At 42.8% G+C, this 24092-nt stretch overlaps 1 protein-coding gene across 3 annotated transcripts; it reads left to right on the top strand.

Moving 5' to 3' along the window:
• Positions 1 to 4648: 4648 nt before the first annotated feature.
• Tmem14a (transmembrane protein 14A) lies at positions 4649 to 22887 on the top strand. Of its 3 annotated transcripts, none has more exons than XM_057751435.1 (5): positions 4649 to 4937; positions 11309 to 11394; positions 18855 to 18956; positions 19566 to 19653; positions 22319 to 22887. In XM_057751435.1, the coding sequence occupies exons 2-5, from the start codon at positions 11325 to 11327 to the stop codon at positions 22356 to 22358; spliced, it is 300 nt and encodes a 99-aa protein (XP_057607418.1). In that variant the 5' UTR covers positions 4649 to 4937; positions 11309 to 11324; the 3' UTR covers positions 22359 to 22887. The 3 variants fall into 3 exon arrangements, with proteins under 3 accessions (XP_057607418.1, XP_057607419.1, XP_057607420.1); XM_057751436.1 differs by lacking the exon at positions 4649 to 4937 and adding an exon at positions 4990 to 5261; XM_057751437.1 differs by lacking the exon at positions 4649 to 4937 and adding an exon at positions 5548 to 5615.
• Positions 22888 to 24092: the final 1205 nt, after the last annotated feature.

Below are 24092 nucleotides of genomic sequence, written 5' to 3'. Positions count from 1 at the left end.
GCCAACTGACAGTGGCGGTAGGGGGGATGCAGAGGCAGCAAGGCAGCAAGATGGACTCGTGGACATGCACTGCTGCAGTGCTGCTGTGGTGACTGAAGAGAGAGGGGCCTCAGCGCTCTGCCTCCTTCGTCCTTCAATGCCCAGTCCCCAGCTCGCCAGCGTTTTTTGTTGGAATATACTTTGCACATTCATGGTAATTCTGAGTGTTAAGGCAGACTTCTGCCAGGCTCAGCACAGCATTTTTGCTGAAAAGTGAGCTTGGCGCATGTATGTGTTATAGCTAACATTTCCTTGAAGACTCTGGACTGTGAGAATGGCCTCAGAAGTGGTAGGCGGTATGCAAGATATTCATCAGTATGGCTATAAGATAGGGCCATTTCAGGTTCCCTATCCTCAGCTGCCCAAGGAACTAACTGGGGACATCCCCCTGGGCAACTGGAAGCCCCTCTAGGTTCCAGTCTCTTGCCAACCCTAAGATGGCTCCCTTAATTAAGATATATGCTTCCCTGCTCCCATAATCATCATCATCCTTTCTTTATCCCAACCATCCTAGTTCCCCAAGTTCCCCCCCCATCCTCCCCTTCTCACTTTTCTCTCCCCATCTCCCCTTACCCCCATCCCACCCCACTCCCAAGATCCCAATTTTTTGCCCAGCAATCTTGTCTACTTCCCATATCCAGAAGGATAACTATATGTTTTCTTTGGGTTCACCTTCTCATTTAGGTTCTTTAGGATCACAAATTATAGACTCAATGACCTTTATTTATGGCTAGAAACCAATTATGAGTGAATACATCGTATGTAGGGAACCTGAAATGGCCCTATCTTATAGCCATACTGATGAATATCTTGTATATCACCATAGAATCTTCATCTGGCGATGGATGGAGATAGAGACAGAGTCCCACACTGGAGCACCAGAACGAGCTCCCAAGGTCCCAATGAGGAGCTGAAGGAAGGAGAACATGATCAAGGAAGTCAGGACCTTGAAGGGCGCACCCACCCACTGAGACAGTGGAGCTGATCTATTGGGAGCTCATCAAGACCAGCTGGATTGGGACTGAAAAAGAATGAGATAAAACCGGACTCTCTGAACATGGCGGACAATGAGGGCTGATGAGAAGCCAAGGACAATGGCACTGGGTTTTGATCCTACTTCTTGTTCTGACTTTGTGGGAGCCTAGCCAGTTTGGATGCTCACCTTCCTAGACCTGGATGGAGGGGGGAGGACCTTGGACTTCCCACAGGGCAGGGAACCCTGACTGCTCTTTGGACTGGAGAGGGAAAGGGAGAGGAGTGGGGAGAGGAAGAGAGAAGGGGGAGGAGGGGGAGGGAAATGGGAGGCTGGGAGGCGGTGGAAATTTTTTTTTCAATAAAAAAAAAGAAAAAAAAAAGAAGTGGTAGGCGGGTTTTTTTTTTCTTGCAAGCAAATTTCTTTTAATGACTCCAGTAAAATTAAGCATCAAGTAAACAAAAGTTTTACCCTTTTAACTTGTGTCAGTAGGGCCTAAATGTAATTTAAAGACTGCTTAAATTTTGTATGTTGTTGATTTTTTTTGTTGAGGCTGAAAGTATCCATCTGCAGACCCTGAGAACCAAATTGGATTGGGATTGAAGTGGATTCTGAATACTTCTGCCTGTGTTGAAGAGAGAAGCTTTGTAAGGAGTAAACAAGTTGAATAGAGGAAACAGTGATCAATAATAGGCATTTTATGGTCTTCTTAATGTTTTCCGCTGAGAAACATTTCAAGATTTATTGAAGCTCCCCACCCCATTTTCCCTACTACACTCACACACGCAGGCTCACACTTTTTACTTGCCATAATGAACGTTCAGCCTCTGTGGAGATATCTTATGAGAACATGCGCTTTCTGATAACTCACAACCCCACCAACGCTGCTCTCAAAAGTTCACAGCATGGAGTGACCACTTTGGTTCGAGTTTGTGGTGCTACCCATGATAAAGCTGCAGGTGAAAAGTAGAAACCCATGTTCTAGATTGGCCATTTGATGATGGTGCTCGGCCACTCAATCAAACAGGAGATGATGGGCTAAGCCTGATAAAGCCAAGTGTGGTGAAGAGTCAGGTTGCTGTGCTGCAGTGATTGTGTGGCAGGGTTGGGAGGGGCCCTGTGCTAGTGGCACTTGCATTGATGTGGGATGTAGTGTGATAATTGTCATTCTGGGTCTGGGATACCGCACTCAAAATGATGTTTTATAGCTCCATCCATTGCCTGCAAAATTCAAAATATTGTTATTTTTTCTGCCGTGTAGTGCTCCATTTTGAGGTTTCATCTTATACCTGAAAGAATGGCCAAGATCAAAACCACTGATGACAAGACATGCTGAAGAGGTTGTGGGGGTAAAGGGAACACTTCTCCATTGCTGGTGGGAGTGCAAGATGTCAGTGTGGCAATTTCTCAGAAAATCAGGAAACAACCTTCCTCAAGACCTAGTAATACTACTTTTAGGTATACATCTAAAGAATTCCCAATTGTGCCACAAGGACATGTGCTCAACTATGTTCATAGCAGCTTGCTTTGTCATAGCCAGAACTTGAAAAAACCTAAATGCCCCTCAACTAAAGAATGGATAAGGAAAATGTGATATATTTACACAATGGTGTCCTTCCACTTTATATTCCTCTTTAGGGCTGGGATTAAGGGCGTACACCACCACCAAGCCCCTATGATTAACTACTGTGGTTCCTGGGATTAAAGGTGTGTGCCACCACTGCCTGGCCTGTATGGCTGACTAGTGTGGCTGTTTTGCGTTGTGATCTTCAGGCAAGCTTTATTTATTAAAATACAAGTGAAAATCACTATACCTCCCTCTCTCCCTCTCTCTCCCCCATCTCTCTTCCTGTACTCAGTCAATGGAAACACCCATCGCTATAGATCTTTCGGATCTGCCATTGCAAAGTGGTCAAGGACCGGAGTCAGGAGGTGTGAGAAGTCAGCAGGGGAGAAGAAATGTCGGTTGTCACTAACCTCTAACTTGAGTTCATCACTTCCATCAGGAGAACAGATATCAAACACAGCAGCAGTATTATGTGTGTCTTATCCCCAGGGAGCACAGACAGTCCCATTACAGACACTTTAGAACACACTAGTACGTATGTGTACACTGCTCAGATGTTGTGTATAACCCAGATCTTTAATCCTTCAGGATATTCATAAACTGAGCTTCCATTGAAATCTTATATATTTTATCTTGTGCATTCTCCAGAATGCAAAAGACGCTGAGTCCGCACAGTACTGTTTCTCTATTGATGTGGGTCATGATTACACAGTCTTACAAATCTGGCAAAGGTATAAGGTTTTGCCGGACCCTCATCCTGGACCTCCACCGTGACCACTGACTGGAGTAAGGGGCAGGTGATGGTTAGTGAAGTTCCCTCCACTGAGAAGAATCCTATCCACACACTTGACAGCATGCAATCCCAGTGGCATACAGAGCGATGTTCTTTGAGGTTGATTTACAATAACTGAAGAGGAGTCTGTGGGGGCTGCTACTGTCTTCTGATACTTTAGTAACAGAAATTTCAGAGCATCTAGTCTGAGCCATTGAGCCCTGCTCTTGGGGGTCATGGTGTAGGCAGGTGGAGGAGTGTTTAAGTGGTGGAGTGCAAGTCAGAGATTGTGCTCCAATTCAACAATAAAGGCCAAACTTTTTTTTTTAAAGACCAAACTCTTCAAATATAATGTGTGATCAAAGAAACAATTATTTACCCAAATCATGTCACGGACATAATAAAGCTCTCCATCAGGTCCTCATTTTGTTTTGAGTAGGGAAAGGGTTCTGTGGAGCAAGAAGGCTGGGGTGAGGGTGGACATAGCGGGGTAGGAAGGAGTTCCCAGAGAACTCAGAGGCAAACAGCAGGATGCTACTGCCTCCACATCCCAGTGGCTCGCTGCCAGGGCTTGGTTAATCCCCTAGGCCCAGTTTAGACTTCCCAGTTGTCAAAATCCAGTCATATTATTTCCCCTAAATTCTCTCACTGTGGAAGGAATAGATTCAGCAAACTAATGCATAACGTTTAATGTTTATGTTAGGTTCGTTTGTGCATTCTGGGGCATTCTGTTATTCCTCACACCACAGAATCCTGGAGTCCCCCCTCGGTACCCAACTGCTGCTGTAGAATAGAGAGCAGAGGGTTGGCCTAGTTCCGTTTTCAGCCTAGAGAGCAAAAGCAGAGTAGCGTGAGAATTTACCAAGAGGGGTGGTTTCCTGTCAACTTAAGACTCTTTTCTGGGACTGGTTCCTCTGAACTCGAAGACTCAAAATATTTTCCAGCTCTGGCGTTCTGTACCATTCTTCCAGGACATCAAAGGCTGGCAGCCCTGGTCTCACAGCCCAGGATCTTGATGTCATGCCCACATCTGTTCGATCCTAGATGGATCTTGGATCCCTAGAGGGAACTCGGACTTCAACCCAGACCAACTTGAATTCTTTCGACATCCTACTTCACATTTTGGAACGTCAGCTCCTCCACTGAAAACAGAAACAATTTCTAAACAGTACAAAAAAAAAAACAACAAAAACAAAAAACAAACAACAACAACTCTTAGTTCATTTGGGGATCCCAGTCAAACCCAGGAGTCTCGCTGCACGCGTCGGCCCGGCCGGGAGAGGGCAGCCGACTCCAGCCCTGCGCTCTGGGACCCAGGAATCCCGGGTGACAATCAAGTTCCCAGGGTCTCGGTTCCCGCAGCCCTACAGCAGCTCTCCGCTTCTGGGCATCGGAAAGCAGAACGGTGTGGGATCACGGATGCCGGGTTGCACAAAGCAACTCCGGGGAGGACGCCTCTCTTCCCTCTAAAGTAGTAAGCGGTGAAGGAATGCGCAGGCTCGGAAACTGCTTCCTGGATGAAGTACCGCGCTTGCGCATCCCCGCCTTTTTCCTTCTCCAGCTGCAGCAGCGGCTCAGGGCTGCAGGTGAGCCATGCATTCATCTCATAAATGGAAGTTTCCTTGCAACGGGGGGAATAAACGGGTCTTTGCTGAGCATGCGCCCTCTCCTTCAATCTCTCAATCTCCGCACTAAGAAAAACTTCAGAGGGCCCGTGGAAAGAGAGATGGAGGCTGCCCTTCCAGAGATCTCTCCCGTCCTCATGCTGTCAATTTCCTGAAATCTGCCTTCCTGGGGCCCTAAGTATAGCACTTATTTTACCTTCTACCTCCCCAGGGGTGGGGTATGGTGGTTGGTACGGTTCAGCCAGACTTCCTTCAAAAATGACTTTCATGCCTGCATAGCTCAAGGTAGGCAGTTGTTTTGTTTTTATGGGAAAATGCTTTGTGTACAGATCTCTTAGTGGCCAGACCTTTGAGAACTTGATACTGGGCAAGGCAGGGATTTGTCCTTTGGCTTTGTTTGCCGAGCAGTAAATCATTTCGGTGCATTGTGTCCAGGATGCTCTTTGGCCTTGTTTCAGTACCTAACCTCCTGTCTGTTTCAGGAACACACCTCCGTCTTCCAGCCACACCCCATTCCTTTCCTGTTCCTACAGCCTCTCTCTTAATGCTTGGTTGTGGTGGGGACAAGTGGCCTCTGCAATGGGGAAGAAGCAAGAACTATGATTGACATGTGTGCATTTTCTCAGTGTGCATAGGCTGGTAATGAATTTTCTTTATCCTTCGTTAGGGCAATGATGAGTTCTGTGTGGAGATGAAGGAACTGTTGGACTCCTGACGGTGTGGGGGGGGGGAGCACTGCATGTGATAGTTTCAGCACATTGTGTGTTCGAGCCATCTAGTCATTCATTTAGGGCAGTGAGCTTGGTGCTGTGTGCAGATCAGCAATGAACGCGAGTGTGGCTTTGCCCTCAGAGAACTTGACTGACCTAGAAAAGAGAATGGGACAAACACCACACCATAAGCGGTTTTATACCAAATTAAAGGATTTATGTCGAAGAGAGCAGATTTGGGGTGCTCAGGAAGAAGATGAATCTAGTTTTCACACCTGAAGAAAAACTAAGTCCGTAATATTATCCAATGATGAAGGAGCTGTCTTTTCACCTCCAGATTTCTAAATCAGAGTGTCTTCCTGGCTCTTGGACACCTTCAGTCTATATTCCAAATGCCCGCACCTCACACAATTTGCTACTGCCCCAGGGCTCTGACTCAGGGAAAAGCATCAAGGCTTCCCACCCCCACGACTCTGAGAGGTCCAGGCCAGAGATCTGTAGGAGCCACCCTTGCAGCTTCCCTGCCTTTCTGGCCCCACCTCCAGTTCGCCAGTTCTAACTGCAGAATCTCTCAAGTTCATCCACGTTTCTCCACTGTCATTGTCATTTCTGCAGGGTGGATCACTCTCATCAACTGATTAGTTTACTGCATCAGCTCCTAACGTATGCCCATGCCTTTCTTAGGTTCCACTACCACAGCTAGGAAACACTGGATAGACTTTCAGTCAGACTGCAAGGCTTGCTTATTTAACCCTTCGCTGGCCTTAGGACAGGAGCCACAGACGCCCTTTGCAGGGCTGCTGAGTGCAGGGTGAGATTTGTGAACAGGTGCTCTTCTCACAGTCCATTTGTTTCCATTTTTAAGATTTTCTTTATTTATTAATTTAGTGAGTCTCTGGGTGAGTTTGTGTGCATGAGTGTACTTGCCCTCAGAGTTCAAAGGAGGTCATCAGATCCCCTGGACCTAGGGCAGGCAGTTGTGAACTGCCGACTCATGGGTGCTGGAAACAGAGCTCAGGTTCTTTGCCAAGCGATCCCCAGCCTTCCTCCACCTTCTGAATTTCATTTTATTTGCAAGCAAGCCTTCGGTCCCCACTCCCGGAAGCCTTTGCACACGTTCATTCATCTGCCTGGAAAACTTGCTCACTGTGCTTATTCCTGCTTTCCCGCAAGATCCCACCTGGGACCTTGCATCTCCTGGACATCCTTCCTAGGGCTCCAGTGTCCACCATATGCCTGACATCTCGGGCTCCTCACCATCGGCTTTTCGCTGCTCTGTTGTACTGCCCACAAGCTTTTGTCCCAAACCTTTCCGAAACTGCTTTCTACTTCCTTACAGAGATAATAAATACTGGTTGAAAGGGAAGGAGTTTAAATATGCTTTATCGAATGTCCACATGACAGTTGGTCTCTTGTGTGCTGAAACAGCAATGACCTTAAAAACAGGAGTAAAAATGAAGGAATACTATTACTGCAAGCTAATATTTGTTTCAAAATATACTTTTATTTTTAATTGGCACATAATAGTTGTACACATTTATGGGATAGACCATGGCATTTCAATATTATATATTTAATGTTTTATCAACAGTTTAGAGCAATTGGCATACCCATTACCTCAGATATTTATTATTTTATGCTGGGACCATCCAGAATAACCCCCTATACTAGCTATTTAGGAATCTGTGGCCAACCCCAGCTATTTCACTGTGCTGAAGCATATTCCAAGCTGTTTCACCTTGACAGCTACACTCTGTACTGCTAACCTCTCCCTCCAGACTCCATTCCCAGGCTCTGGTAACTTCTTAGCTTCCACGTCTAAGTGAGAACACACAGGATTTGTCTTTCTGTGCTTAGAACAGCTAATGTGTATTGAACGCTCAGTGTGTGCCAGGGACTATTATGGAGCTTTGATTCATTTTTAAGTAGCCATGGGAGCTAGACGATTCTAGTTTCCTTCTGTGAAAATGGACAGATGGGATTACAGAGCAGTTGAGGATGCACCTGATTTTACACAGCCTGTAAGCCGTGGGATCAGCTTGATGCCCAGGTGTGTGGTCCAGCGTGGCTCATCCCTACATAGTGCTAGGGAGGACTCACTGTGCACTGTGCACGGGGCAGAAAAGTGTGAGTCACCAGGTGGATGATGCGCTGTGCTCACAGGTGTGGGGCCATCCGGGGTCAGAATCCACAGTGGAGAACTCTGAAGGGCATCCCTTCCTCTGCCTGTTCACCTTGTTCAGCCCAGTGACTCAGTTCTCAGGGATGCTATGGCATAGTTTCTAACACCGAGACATCCCTGGTCCCCAAATCTTGGCTCTGTGTGGTTTGGACTTTGCTTGCCTTTTCTGTGCCTGTTTCCTCACTTGGGAAATACATGGTAGCACTTCCCTCCCACGTCCGCACAGTGATTGACTGGGATGGTGTGGAATCAAATTCTAGTCGCTCAGAATTGTTTTTCCCACTGCCCCTCTAACTGTTTCTTTTTAAGTTTTCCATTTGTTTAGTTTTTTAAAGTTTAATTAGTTCTATATTTCCCACTCCCCCATGAGGGTTCATGCAGCACTGGATGGCCTAGAACTCATGGAGTAGTTCAGGCTGGCTTCAAATTCGCATAGATCCCGCCTGGGATTTAAGGCATATGCCACTACACCCCAGCCAGTACCTTCCACACACACTGTGTGCGTGTGCGTGTGCGTGTGTGTGTGTGTGTGTGTGTGTGTGTGCTTCAGCACTGTGCTTATACATTCCTTGTTTTTATTTTTTTTTCCACATCACAATTCTTCTCTAGTTTTCTGGTTCTTTTTCTTTTTTCCTTTTTTTTTTTTTTTTTTAATGTTTTTGGGTATTTTGCCTATATGCATGTCTGGACACCAAGGAAATTCTTGGTGCCCATGGAGACTAGAGGAGTGTTCCTGAGCCCCTGGAACTGGAGTTACAGGTAGTTATGAGCTGCCCTGTAGGTGCTGGGAATTGAACCCCCAGCATTATGGAAGAGTAGGTTGTGCTCTTAATCACTGAGCTGTCTCCAGCCCCTCCTATTATATCTTATCTCTTTTTCAGATATCAAATGTTTTTTTAATGCAGGTCCTTCCTGCAAGTTTTGCGCCTTGGTGCCACTTCTTGGGTACAGATGACATCTACTGGGTTAGTTCTTCGTGTCGGTGTGAGAGTTCTTTCTGTGCTACCTCCTTTACTCTGACTGTGTGTGTGTGTGTGTGTGTCCGTGTGTGCATGGGTGTGTGTGTGCGCTCATGTGTGTGTGTATTTGGTTTTTTGAGGCAAAATCTCATGCTGTAGCCCGACTGGCCAGGAACCCACTGCGTAGTGAGGTTGGTCTTGAACTCCTGGAAATCCTCCTGGCCCAGCCTCCTAGATGCTGAGATTACAGGTGTGAGCTACTACATTTGGTTTACAGGACACTAAGTGACTCTGAGAAGAGTTTAGCACCTATCCTATTCTGAGTCAGTCTCATAGAACTGGTTCATCTAAAGGAACACACAGGTGAGCCAGGGATACAGCTGCTTAGTAGAGCAGTATGTGAAGGCCTGGATTAGCTCCCCCGTTGGGATACACATGCTCTTACATATGCACACACAGACAAATGCACAGGAAACCTCAAACACCATTGCCATGTTCATATTTACTAACATCAGTATTTTTCCTATGGACAAATAGATATAAAAATTTAAAAAATATAAAAATATAAAGATCCCGTGGCTAGATAAGTCCTAGGTCCTAGGGAGAGCCTACTGCTATACTCTGCTGAATGGGAACTCAGTGATTCCTCATAGCTTATTGCGGTGCCCATAGATAAGTGCGGGTTTCAGTCCTCATCAGAGAAACTCTCTGCAGTAGTCAGTGATTAACACAGAGACTCACAGTTGGTCTCCATCCCGAGAATAAGTGACCTGTGCTAAGTACGGAATGGGCTGCCTGTCGTACCCCTCTCTGCAGGCTCAGGAGTCATCCAGGAAGAAGGGGTGGAGAGACTGCGGGAGCAAGAGGTTGTAGATGCCGACAGTGTTCCCTAGACACAGCAGGGCGCATGTGACCTCACATCGATTCTCAGAACGTGCACAAGGCTCGTGCAAGCTCCAGCCCGACAAATCCCAGGATGGAGATGGGGAGATGGACACAAGTCCAATGTCACCTGAGGAGCTCTTAGCGTCTGGTTGTTGTGTTAGAGGGAGGGTCAGTTTTTTAAGTATATGACCCCCAGCAGGTCTGACACTGTCTAGGCCTCACACCCAAGAGCATTTTAGAAACACAAATTGGACTTTGTGGGAAAGAAAGAGAGAGCACAAAGTGTGGTGGATCTGGGAAGATTGGGGGGAGGTAAGAGAAGGTTAAAAATATATTATATGGAATTCTCAAAGAAATAATAAAAATATTATTTAAAAAGTCAATAGTCGGGGGGCTGGAGAAATGGCTCAGCAGTTAAGAGCACTGGCTGTTCTTCCAGAAGACCCAGGTTCAAATCCCAGCACCCACATGGCAACTCACAACTGTCTGTAACTCTAGTTCCAGGGATCTGATACCTTCATACCAATGCACATAAAATAAAGTTAAATAAATTATAAAAAAAAATAAAAAGTCAATAGTCAATGTAGACTTTAAGCAGCTGAAGAACTACATCTCATCTACATCCCTCACTTTGGGGACATGGGGAGAAGAAGGGGCCTGACCTATGGATCCACAGCCACCTAGAGCAGTGGTTCTCGACCTTCCCAGTGCTGAGACCTTTAGTACAGTTCCTTATCTTGTGGGGACCCCAACCCTCCTATTATAGTCATTGCTGTTCTGTAACTGTAATTTTCTACTGTTATGAATCGTAATATAAATATCTGATATGGAGATGACCTTAGGTGACCATGTCAAAGGGTCACCCGACCCCCAAAAGTGTTACAGCTAGAGGCTGATTCCTTATCCCCTGGGGCCATCTCTCTTCAGTGGCATCTTGGGAGATTGAGGGCAGGGTTTCACTGGAACTTCTCCCCATCACTGAGGGTGCTGTACCGGTGCCAGGATTCACAGGACAATGAATTTCGGGGAAGGGCATTAAAATGCACAATGATTTACTGTTGGCTACAAGTGGATGTCTTGGCCGCTGGGATGTTGGTAATAAAGCACATGGTCAGAGTGAACCCTCATTTAGAGGAGGCAGAAGCCATCACCGCAGAGCCCTCTCCAGACAAAGTCCAAAGAGTCGGTGAAGAAGTAATTAAGAGCAGAGGCCGGAGAGAAGGTGCGGAAGGCAGAGGGCACAGGTGCTGGCTGTGTCTCATAGGGTGAGGGGAAAAAGTTTTGCAGGCCTGGAGTCGAGGAGGAGTGGTGATGTCTAGACTTCTGACCAGAGCAGAAGTCTCATTTAGAAATGAAACAGCTGAGGGCATGAAAGGTCTTGAAGAGAGCAACACAGAATTAGCCGACGGGTCCCCACTGCACATGCGTGTTTGGAGTGATGAGATGGGGAGAGTAGCTGGGTGGTACGGGAGAAAAGATGGAACTTCCTTTCTGTGGTGGGCCAGAGAAATCCCACAGCTTTGAGGGATACCTATCATGGGTACACACATTTCTTCTCCAGAACGCTATATAATATGCCCCTCACCCTTTCTTTAGACTTGAATCCTCACCAATGGACCTGGTTGGTTTTGGTTATGCAGCCCTTGTGACAATTGGAAGTATTTTGGGATATAAGCGAAGAGGTAAGCCAAAACTTTCCTGTTTTCCTTCCCTCCGTTTCTCCCTCTCTTCCTCCCTCTCTGCCTCACTTTGGATACAGTGTCCCATGTAGCATGGGCTGGCTTCAAACTTACTACTATTTGCCAAGTGCCGCACCACCATGTCCTGCACCAATTCAACAAAGGAGTCGGTGGCGGTAGTGGGGAGTGGTTGCAGAAGTGGTTAGTCAGTGGCTGTAGTCGGGAATTGGTGGCTGTCGCGAGGAGTTGGTGGCTGTGCAAGGATCTCCTGAAGATGTGTCAGTAGCTCAAGGAGCTGTAGATGTTTTTACGGTGACTGAGATCTCGCATGCCTTAGGAAAGATTCATGGAAAGGAGGAAATTATTTTGGGACCAAGCATAGAAGATCCTTCTGGACTTCTGTCTTTCACAAAACTAATTTCATCCGCAATTATGGACTGTATAATTAATTAACCTTCTTCAAGGCAACTTATTCCTCCCACTTTCACAAAAAAAAGAAACTATTTAAGGATACTTAATTGTAAACAAAGAGGTTGGGGACGTTAGAGTATTGTCCTGAAAATGTTCTATTTCATAATGTAGGTATTAGTAATACTAGTGTTTTATAGTAGTTTATTACATATCTACTTATGCAGGAAAATAATAGATAGATATAGATCTAATATAATAATAATAGATCACTCAGCTTTTGAGGGGCAAATCATAATTTTCCAACCTTATAAAATAAATAATAAGTATATAAAGTACTTAGTTACTTAGTTTTTACAGTTATAAGTACTTAGGCTTTTCTGAACTTTATAGTCAAACTCTTATTGTTTTATAAATAAATTCTTATTTTATTATTAATTTTGTTTTTAGAATGGGTCTTACTATGTAGCCCTAGCTGACCTTGAACTGACAGATCTGTCTGCTTCTGTCTCCTCAGTGCTGGGATTAAAGGTGTGTACCACCACTCTCAGCTTAAAAAATAAAAACATTAATTATAGGCAGATGTAGTTAGCTTATGGAGCATTTTAGAGGTGACCCTGTGAGCTGTAGAGAAGAATGTGTGTTTTGTATGTAGGAGAGGATATTCTGAATATCTCTTTAAATCTATTTGATCTGTGGTGGAGTTTAACAGCGTTTCTCTTTGTAGCCCTATCTGTCCTGTAGCTCACCGCCTAGACCAAGTTGTCCTCGAACTCACAGAGATCCTTCTACCCCACCTTCCTGAGTTCTGGGATTAAAAGCAGGCACCACCACACCTGACCTAAATCTTATAAATCTGTGGCTGTTTTCTAATTGGTAGGATTGTCGTCTATTCTCTTCTGTCCCCCCGATAGTATCAGGGAGTTTGCTGGTGTGCTGCTGGACAAGATAGACTCCTTCCTAGTTCTCCTTTGTTCCTATCATGAAGCTTGTCCTTTGCTGTCCTTGTGATTGAGCTACCTTCTTTCTGTTCTGTGGTGTAACTAGCAGATTCTATCCCCTGCTGCCATAGCTCCTGGTCACTGGCCTCCAGGTCACAGGATGACAGACTTAGATTCCTTCTGTGGTGTCTTTAACTGTCTGACAGAACAAACAATCCATGTCCCCCAGAACCTACAACTGGGTGAGATCTGTGAGGACATCGGGCTTTCTCAGGTCTGTGAGGCTTAGGTCTGATGAGGCCTCTGTTTCCCTTCAGCCATCCTGGGACCATGGGTCTAGAACAATGTGGGTTTGGCTTACTTCAGTGTGCTTCTTTTTTTTCCTCTGCACTTTTTGGGTGTCTTATCACCATCATTACAGATTTTCAATGTTCTTCTCTAGTTGTCTTTAGAAGTCTCTATTTTTTTTTCATTCTAACTCTTGAGTCACACAGAGGCTGCTTCTAGTCTGCATCTTACCCAGAATATACTCTTTGAGGTAAAGATGTTTTTTAAAGATTTTTTCAAATATAATTTCTCTGTGTTTGTGTGTGTGTGTCTTTCTCTTGCCTTCCCTTTCTCTCCCTTCCCCTTTCCATTCCACTCCTCTCTTTCTCTGCTTAACTATATGAGCTGAGAGAAGCATCCTAGGTCACGTGCTCCCGCTTTCCTGATGCTCTGCCTCAGCTCAGACCCAAAGCAATGGAACCACCATCTTTGGGCTGAAATATTTGTAACTAAGCCAAAATAAATATTTCTTGCTTTAGGTGGATTTTAAAGTATTTTTCCCACCACGACAGAAATATGACTTTAGAAATTTTATAAACCACCATGGAATTACTGTTGAAATAAGTTTTGTTAAAGATTTGTGTAAATGTCTTCTATTGCTGAACTGAAAAGAATTTCTAAATATTTGTGCCTTCCTTTTTAAAGGGTGGGCTCCCTCCCCCTCTCTCTCTCCTCTCTCCTCTCTCCTTCCCCCTCTCTCCTCTCTCCTCTCTCCTCTCTCCTTCCCCCTCTCTCCTCTCTCCTCTCTCTCTCTCTCTCTCTCTCTCTCTCTCTCTCTCTCTCTCTCTCTCTCTCTTGTGTGTGTGCATCTGTCTCTCTATTGTTTTAGGTTTTAGGGTATTCACCAGGCTGCTTGAACCAGGTTTTATTTAAACCGATAGAAAGTCTTTATTAGCTAATCCCCAACTACACTGGGTGTTCAAGATTCCACTATAGTGGTGTGGGTAGTCATTCTATATATGTGTTGTTGGTTAATAAAGAAGCTGCCTTGGCCTGTGATAGGGTAGAGTAGAGCTACGTAGAGAAAACTAAACTGAATGCTGAATGCTGGGAGAAAGAATGCAGAAGGTATAGAGAGTTATAAAAGGAAGTAAATGGTTTTAAAAAACAAAACAAAGTCTTTAAAGAGATAAGGTACAGACAGTCAAAGATTAAAAAGAGTAAAAAGTGAGCCACATAAAGATGGAATATACACAGAGAGTCTGTAATATATATTATTGTGTTTTCTTTGAATTTTTTTGACTGAATGAGCTCAGTACAGAGAGACATTTCATTAAATGGACTGCTAAGCTAAACCAACCTGAATATTTTAAAGATATCTTGATTCCAAAACTTGGGTCTAAGGATTTGTTGCTTTGGAAAGAGGTTTTTCTTTTGTTTCCACAGAGAGTGAGAATCTGTGTAATTCTTCCAGACTATGTGGGTTGATGGACTAAGACCCTCTGAAAGGTTGCCGTGAACACACCCCAAAAATTACTTGGTCCAACAAAAGCAAGACGTAGTTTGAAGAGAGCCAAGCCCAAATTCCCCAAATGATTGTTTATAAATATTTGATTATATTTAAAGGGGATATGCTGTAGAGATTTGCACTGGTATGGATCTTGCTCTATTGATACAAATTTTAGATCAATTTTGTTATATGTATATTTCTGGTTTTGATTAAGGTATTGTGTTTGTGCAGCTCATTTAAAAATGTAATGTATAATTAAGAAATATAGGTTAATAGAGAGTCATCTATAATAGTCAAGCTTGTAGTCATGTTAGTTAGGTTTTCTACATGTACAGAGATATATTTCAGATGGATAGCAATTCTTTCAAAGATCTTCAGAATATGGTGTTTAAGAACTTAGGAGTTTTCATGACAATGAGACACATCTGCTCCTGGCAACATCAATTATTTCAAGAGGATAATGGGCATTGAAGAGGCTCCTCATGGAGTTTCCTAGCCATTTGGGCCAAAGATTGTTCTTCCCTGGATTCCTTAATGTTATGCTGTATGAACTGGACATGCAGGACCCATGGAAAAATAATTGCTGAAAGTAACTAAAGGTGAGATGATCCTTCAGGGTTCCTACTTCATGAAAAAGTCTGCTAGACATTCTGCAGTGACTGACAAATAACACTAGAGGCAAAACAGTCTTTAAAATTTCCTGCTTCGTGGAAAAGTCTGCTGGATACTATGTCCTATAGGCTGAATATGGATGTCCCAACAGTACAAAAGGACTTTGGGTGATTGGCCAGGCAGTGAGATGTCTCTGTCAATTCTAGAGTTTTGGAAGTTTTTTACAATGCACTTTTTGTTTACTTAGGTAATATATCCTTCTGTGGTCTGATGGAATTGAAAAATATATAGTTATAATTACAGTTTCCCTTAGTTATGATAAAAGATAAAGTAGGTATAAATATTATAACTGTAATTCTTTCTTGATACCTGCTTTGTTATACGTAATTTTACTATGTTAAAATTAAAACCTTTTTTATTTAAACATAAAAGGGAAAATGGTATGGAAAGTTATTCTGTATATGTGTTGCTTTTATTGGTTAATGAATAAAGAAACTGCCTTGGCCTGTGATAGGGTAGAGTAGAGCTAGGTGGAGAAAACTAAACTGAATGCTGGGAGAAAGAAGGCAGAGTCAGGAGAAGCCATGTAGTCCTGCCAGAGACAGATGCTGCACAGCACCTTGCTGATAAACCACAGCCAAGTGGCAAAACACCTATTGATAGAAATGTAATAAATTAAGATGTAAGAGCTAGTCAGTAAGAAGCTAGGGCTAATAGGCCAAGCAATGATTTAATTAATACAGTTTCTGTGTGGTTATTTCGGGATTCTAGGAAGGGAGGAACAAACAAGCGACCTCCTACAACAATGTAGCCCCAAACCCTTTACAGGGTGAGCTTTTAACTACAGAAACTATGATCTGAGTTGACATACTTCAGTTAACAAAAACAGGCAGAAGCAGAACTATTGAAGCCCATAAAGCAAAGTTAGTTACCTTTAGAGACTTTGCTAGAACTAGGGATTTTCATGGGTTAGGTCTGTTTTCATTTTGACTGGCAAGACTTAATTCTCTATGGGTATAGAGATACTTCAACTTCCACCTGGGACTTCTAATCTAAAAGAGTTTAAATTAGTTGAATTCTCTAAAGCAAGAATTACCCACAAATTATTCACAGTGTCTCCAATGTGCAGCTCTCTGTCTAGAGCCTGGGAAGTGCTTAGTATTTATCATGGTGCATTGTGGTGGATGGCTTGACTAAACACAAGGTGGCTGTGTCTTCTACTCTCTCAGTATGTCTCCTTTTTTTTTTTTTTTTGAACGCTGATATCTTGAGGCTAGAAGATGATTATTCAAGACAGAGCCATTGCTTGACCTGCTCAGCACTTCTCTCCTCACCCTTGTAAGATAAAATATTTATAAAACCCATTTCCTGTCATTTAACCCCTTAGTAAAAAGATTCTACCCAGGCAACTGGGGACATGATAGAAGAAGACAAGCAACTGAGGAAGGCTTTCTTACTCTTACATGTATTGCCTACCTGTGCAGTGCTCTGTTCATGTTCTCCCACCTTGCATTTAGTGTTTTGCAGGAAACTACCTGTGAAGAGGTTCATACTTCATTTGCCTTTATCTCAGTGGTGGTTTGAAAGAAAATGCCCCCATAGGGAGTGGCACTATCAAGTCGTATGACTTTGTTGGAGTAGATGTAGCCTTGTTGGAAGAAGTGTATCTCTGTGTAGGCAGGCTTTGAGATCCCATATATGCTCAAGATACCACCCAGTGTCTCAGACTACTTCCTGTTGACTGCAAGATGTAGAACTCTCAGCTACTTCTCCAGCATCATGTCTCACTGCCATTTCCCACCATGATGATAATGGATGGAAACTCTAAACTGTAAATGAGCCATGCCAATTAAATGTTTTTTTTTATAAGAGTTGCCACGGTCCATAGGAGACCACTTCCTAAATATAACCCCAGAAGCACAGACACTGAGAGCATCAATAAATAAATGGGACCTCCTGAAACTGAGAAGCTTCTGTAAAGCAAAGGACACAGTCATTCAGACAAAAGGCAGTCTACTGAATGGGAAAAGATCTCCACAAACCCCACATCAAACAAAGGACTGTTCTCCAAAATATATAAAGAACTCAAGAAATTAGACATTAAAATTCTAAATAACCTAATTAAAAATGGAGTACAGAACTAAACAGGGAATTTTCAACAGAAGAATCTCAAATGGCTAAAAGATGCTTAAGGAAATGTTCAACATCCTTAGCCATCAGGAAAATGCAAATCAAAACATCTCTGAGATACCATCTTACACCTGTCAGAAAAGCTAAGATTAAAAACACCAATGATAGCTTATGTTGGAGAGGATATGGAGTAAGGAGATTACTCATCCATTGCTGGTGGGAATGCAACTTGTACAACCACTTTGGAAATCAGTATTTCAGTTTCTCAGAGAATTGGGAATCAACCTATCTCAGGATCCAGCAATACCACTCTTGGGCATATACTCAAAATATGCTCAACCATACTACAAAAGCATTTGTTTAACTATGTTCATAGCAGCATTATTTGTAATTCCCAGAACCTGAAAACAAACTAGATGCCACTCAACTGAAGAATGGATAAAGAAGATGTGGTATATTTACACATGAGAGTAATACTCAGTGGTTAAAAAAAAATGACATCTTGAATTTTGCATGCAAATGGATGGAATTAGAAAACTCTATTCTGAGCGAGGTAACCCATACCCAGAAAGATGAATGTGGTATGTACTCACTCATAAGTGGATACTAGCTATAAACAAAGGACATTGAGCCTGTAGTTCATAATCCTAGAGAAGCAAAGTAATAAGGTGAACCCAAAGAAAAACATATATAGACTCACCTGGAAATTGGAAACAGACAAGATTGCCTGACAAAATTGGGAGCTTGGGGGTAAAGGGGAGAAGGGATGATGGAAGGGAACAGAAGGGGAGAAGGGCAGGGGTGAGAAGAATTTGAGGGAGTGGGATAGTAGAGATGGAGGAAGGACAGAGATGAGAGCAAGGAAAGAGAAATCTTGATTGAGGGAGCTATTATAGGATTAGCAGAAATCTGACTCTAGAGAAATTCCCAGGAATCCACAAGGCTGACTCCAGCTAAGACCCTAAGCTATAGAGGAGAGGGGGCCAATCTTGACTTGCCCTGCAGTAAGACTGATGAATATATTAAATTTCATCATAGAGCCTTCATCCAGCAACTGATAGAGGCAGAGACCCACATGAATTTCTTTCATTTTTCAGGTTCTCTCTCTCTTTAGTATTTGCCTCTTTTTTCTTTTCTTTCCTTTTTGCTCTCTTTTTAGGCCAGGTCGATGTATATAGCCCTGGCTATCCTGAAACTCTGTATAGACCTCAAAATCATGGAGTTAAAAGGCATGTGCCACGCCGGGCGGTGGTGGCGCATGCCTGTAATCCCAGCACTTGGGAGGCAGAGGCAGGCGGATCTCTGTGAGTTCGAGACCAGCCTGATCTACAAGAGCTAGTTCCAGGACAGGCTCCAAAACCACAGAGAAACCCTGTCTCGAAAAACCAAAAAAAAAAAAAAAAAAAAAAAAAAAAAAAAAAAGGTGTGTGCCACAACACCTGGCTGTAGTTCTCTTTTCCTTTTCTTCATTTTAAAAATACATATTTTCATTATTTTTAACTGTGTGTATGTGTGGGTATGTATGCATGAATGCAAGAGCCTGAGTTATGTATCCAGCTCATGTAATCCTCCTCTCTGTCTCTTTCCTCCCACAGGTGGAGTTCCATCTTTGATTGCTGGTCTTTCTGTTGGAGTTTTGGCTGGGTATGGAGCCTACCGTGTCTCAAATGACAAACGGGATGTCAAAGTGTCATTGTGTAAGTGATATGTTTTCTGTAGTTGCAGAGGTTCAACCTGGAAGATGTTACCTTCACACTTTGTACCAGGCGTACTAGAAAATGAACTGTCAAAGTTAAGTGTCCATGAGTCTGTGTCAAGACTGGACATAATTCTTGTTGCTTTCTAGACAGAACTGATCAAACTGATAGTACTGATGGCTTAAGCTTCCACTTCATTTCTTTGCTCCCCCTCCCACAGGGTTTCTCTGTGTAATATTCCTAGCTGTCCTGTAACTAGTTCTTGTAGACCAGGCTGGCCTTGAACTCACAGAGTTCTGCCTGCCTCTGCCTCCCAAGTCCTGGAATTAAAGGCATACACCACCACTGCCCGACTTCACCTCATTCTATAACATGTGTTGCAAGAAATTAAATCAGAATTTTGTTTAGTGCACCGATAGCTTGTATGCACAGCTATGCCTTAAGATTCTCTAAAGAACAGTACTTTCACTTGCTGTCATAGAATATTTCTTCCCCTGGGCACAGCAGGAGAATGCCTGTTGTTTAACCCCCGGGGTACCTGGTTTTACTTTTTTCACTAGCAAACATTGATAATGTTTAAAATTCTAATTCATGGTAATCGGGTTTCAGTTACAGCTTTCTTCCTGGCCACCATAATGGGTGTGAGATTCAAGAGATCCAAGAAAATAATGCCTGCTGGGCTGGTTGCAGGCTTAAGGTGAGAACCTTTCTTCTGATCTGTGCTTTCCTGTACAGTGTTTCAGAGTGGTGACAGACTACAGCAATACCTCCTAAATGTGCCCAGTCTTGCTAAAGTGTGGTGAATTTTGTGAAGAATTCATTTTCATGGGGGTGCAGAGATGGCTCACTTACTGCTCTTGCAGAGGATCAGGTTTAGCTGATGACCTTCTGTAACTCTGGTTCTAAGGGATCCAACCTTCCCTTCTGGCCTCCATGTTCACCAGTTACATACATATATATGCATGCAGGCAAACCACTATTACACATAAAATAAAAAATAAATTAATATTTTTGAAAAGAAATTGATTTTCATGCTGGGGAAGTGACTCAGCAGTTACAAGCATTTGCTGCATTCCCAGAGGAACTGGGTGTCTTACAGCCACCTGAAACTTTAGGTTCAGGGGATCAAACAATGTCTTCTGGACTTTCCAGGCACACACACACACACACACACACTGTATTAAATCTTTTAAAGTATTTTTAAAGGAATTTTTATCTGAAAGGTCAGATAATTATTACAATATTTTAATTATAACAGACATAAGCCACCATGAATTCAGTCATTCTTTGGTGTAACAACATTCCCCTCTGATGTGCTTTGTAGTATCCAATCAGATGTACACATTTATTCTTATCAGACTAAAGAGTTAAGTTCCCCCTCAATTTTCCTCAAGATTTCTCCACTTGTAAAATGATTTAGTGACAGTCTGAGTCATTGAATTTCAAAGGGAGATAATTTTTTTAGCTAATAACCTTAAAGTTCTCCTATTTTGAGCCAGTATATGCATTTCATTTATTGTTTATGTTTTTGGTTGGGTGTTTAATGTATTAGTTACTTTTCTGTCCTTGTTATAAATTATTCTGATAACTCACAACCTAGAGGAGAAGAGGGCTTATGCCAGGGGGGTGTTCTGGAGGGGACACTGTCCATCATGTTAGCATGTTCCAAAGGATGCTGTTCATCATTCAGCATGTTCCACAGGGGACACTGTCCATCATGTTAACATGTTCCAGAGGGGGATGCTGTCCATCATTTCAGATCAGGCACAGCAGCAGTAGGTGAGATGTTCTCGGAATCTGGAAGTGAAGTGATCATGTTCTGTGTACACAGAGAGAAAAGGAAGAGGGCTGAACTAAAAATCTCAAAGCCCACCCCTTGGTAACACTGCCTTCAGCCAGATTTCTCTTCCTAGAGGTGCCATTGCCTTCCCAAACAGCGCCACCGTCTGGAGACCAAGTGTTCTACATGCGCCTGTGGGGAAGACTTCTCACCCACCGCTAGTTATTAGTTAGGGCTCTTTCAATGCTGAGGACCGAACCCAGGGCCTGGCACATGCCAGGCAAGCGCTCTGCCACTGAGCTGCATCCCAGCCCTGATCCTGTGGTTCTGTTCACGAAATTAAACAGATTATCAATTAAAATATAGAAAAAAAAATGTGTCTAATTCCTCCTGGAAGCTGTCCTTGAGTATTGAAAACCATAAACATTGCCTTCCTTTGATACACATTTTCATTTCTCAGAAATTATTTCAAAGAAGCATGGAACGCCTAATGTTCACTCGGACTGTATTTCTAATGGAAATAGTCGAGCCGAAAATTCATCAGAAAATAAATGTAAATATTTTATCTGTGTAAGGAATATTAAACAGGCATTTGCATATCATAATTGACAACTATTTGCCGTCACTGGAAATTAATAATGTCATAATAAAATATACATACAGGATGAAAACACAGCAAATACAGTTTGACCCAGTGTTTAAAGATGTCTGTGGCAAAAACAAAGACAAGAAGGAAGTACTTCAAAGTATCAGTAGTATTTAGCCCTGGGTTAAAGCCTCCTGAGTAGTTTCATGCACTTGTGTTGCTGTTGAATTTTCTAGAGTGGCTCTGTAATTCTCTAGTGTGGTGGTTTTTATTTTCATTTTTATTTTGGGGGGGTGTGCCAAAGACAACTTTCTAACTGTGTCCCTGACATGAAGATGGTGTTTGATGCTGGGAAGGATCGAAAGTAGGAGTTAGTGATGAAGAAAGGATTATGGGCGATTGAATGTACCTGATATTCTAAAAAAAAAAAAAATACTCCCGCTGAATTACTCCTTGTTCCATTTTCTTTTTGTGAATAGATTTGTCTTTTTCTTGTTGTCTGGATGTGTATACGTGTGCACACACGTGAGTGTATATGCCATGTATGTGCAGGTGATTACAGAGGCCGGAAAAGGTCATCAGACCCCTTGGAGCTAGAGTTTTATGTCATTTATTATTAGGATCACCTGCCATGGATGCAGGCTGAGCTCTGGTCCTCTGGAAGAGCAGCAAATGCTCTTAACTGCTGAACCTTCTCTGCGGCACCCTTGGCTTTTTTCCAGTCACTTACTTGGGTAGCTTTTGCAAGTTTTCATTTCTCCTGACCTTTTTCTCTTAATCCCTCATCCAAGGTTTTCAGAACAGTGGGTTTGATTTCACTCATCTGTTCAGGGAGTGTTTTTAAGTTAGAAAATAGGAAAAATAAACTCCCCACCTGCTCTAAGGAAGGCTACGGAGCTCCCAAAGGCCACAGCATAGGAACAACATGATAGGGAGTACATGACTGTCCTGTCCATCAGAGTGACCTTCATCTTTCTTCCTTTTGTATTCATTCAGCCTCGTGATGATCCTGAGACTGGTCCTGCTGTTGCTTTAGCACCTAGGGAAGCCAAGAGCCAACCTCCTATCTATCATTCTACTGTACCCGGCAGAGAGGCTTCTTGCATTCAAAAGATCAGTTTAAATAGGTGGTAAATTTCTTACAGTGAAATGAAAATATGTTGTCACTGAAATCTAAAAAGTAATTGGCAATATTTGCTTGCCCTCCCCTTTTTCATTTAAAGCACAAGTTTCAGCTGTTTCTTTTTGTTAACCCTGGTCTTTAATGGGTTGTTATGTAGTCATTCGCTTTGTCTCATCTGGTGGGTGGAATTTGGGGGCCCGCTGTTTTCTGCTCTTGATAGTTCCAAGCTCATATGGCTCAAATAAGATGAACGGCAACCTGTCATGTCATGGGGTCCCTGCAGTGAACCACAGAATGTTGATGATTTGTATGTCACTTGATACATTAGCGATTTTATTTGTATTGTTGTGAGGGATTTTTGCATTGAAGGAATTCCGTTCTCAGCTCATCAGTGTCGTAACAGAATGGATTCACTATTCAAATAAAATGCATTTTATCTTAAGCCTTTTTCATTTTTATGTCCTCTCTAGAAACTCAGTCATCGTTGACATTTACATGTTTTATTACTAGTAAAAAGGATGCCAAGGGAAGGTTTGCACCAGCTCTCTGTACTTTGCAGGAGCATCTCCCTCCCTTCCACATCCATGTCCTATCACCAGTCCGTTTGTTTGTTTGTTTTGTTTTGTTTTTTTGGAGACAGGGTTTCTCTGTAGCTTTGGGAGCCTGTCCTGGAACTACCTCTTGTAGAGATCCACCTGCCTCTGTCTCCCCAGTGCTGGGATTAAAGGTGTGCACAACTCCTGCCAGGCCTCACCAGGCCATTTTAAGAACAGGTCCTACTACAAAAGCCTGTACTCCACAAAATGGGAAAATATAAAAGAAATGGACTATTTTTTAGGTAAATATCATATACCAAAATTAAATCAAGACCAGGTGAACAATTTAAATAGAAATCACAAGGAAATAGAAGCTGTCACCAAAAACCTACCAACCACAAAAAAAACCTGGGCCAGATGGTTTTAGTGCAGAATTCTACCAGAACTTCCAAGAAGAGCTAATACCTATACTCCTTAATGTGTTTCACATCATAGAAACAGAAGAGTCATTGCCACACTCTTTATTGAAGCTACAGTTACCCTGACACCAAAACCACACAAAGACTCAACTAAGAAAGAGAATTACAGACCATCTCACTCATGAACATCGACGCAAAAATTCTCAATAAAATATTGGCAAACCGAATCCAAGAACACATCAAAAAAAAAATCATCCATTATGAAAGTAGGCTTCATCCCAGAGATTCAGGGCTGGTTCAACATATGAAAATCTATCAATGTAATCCATCATATAAATAAACTAAAAAAAAAAAACTTATGATCATTTTATTAGAGACCAAAAAAGCATTTGACAAAATTCAACACACCTTTATGATAAAGGTTGTGGAGAGATTAGGGATACATGGATCATATCTAAACATAATAAAAGCAACATACAGCAAGTTGACAGCTAACATCAAATTAAATGGAGAGAAACTCAAAGCGATTCCACTAAAATCAGGAACAAGACAATGCTGTCCACTCTTTCCATATCTCTTTAACATAGTGCTTGAAGTTCTAGCAATGGCAATAAGACAAAATATGGAGATCAAGAGGATTCTAATTAGAAAGGAAGAAGTCAAACTTTCGTTATTTGCAAATGATATGATAG

Source organism: Chionomys nivalis, chromosome 19, assembly GCF_950005125.1.
Source record: "Chionomys nivalis chromosome 19, mChiNiv1.1, whole genome shotgun sequence".
NCBI lineage: Eukaryota > Metazoa > Chordata > Mammalia > Rodentia > Cricetidae > Chionomys > Chionomys nivalis.
Note: the sequence above shows the minus strand (reverse complement) of the source record. Positions and strands in the feature narration are given on the sequence as shown.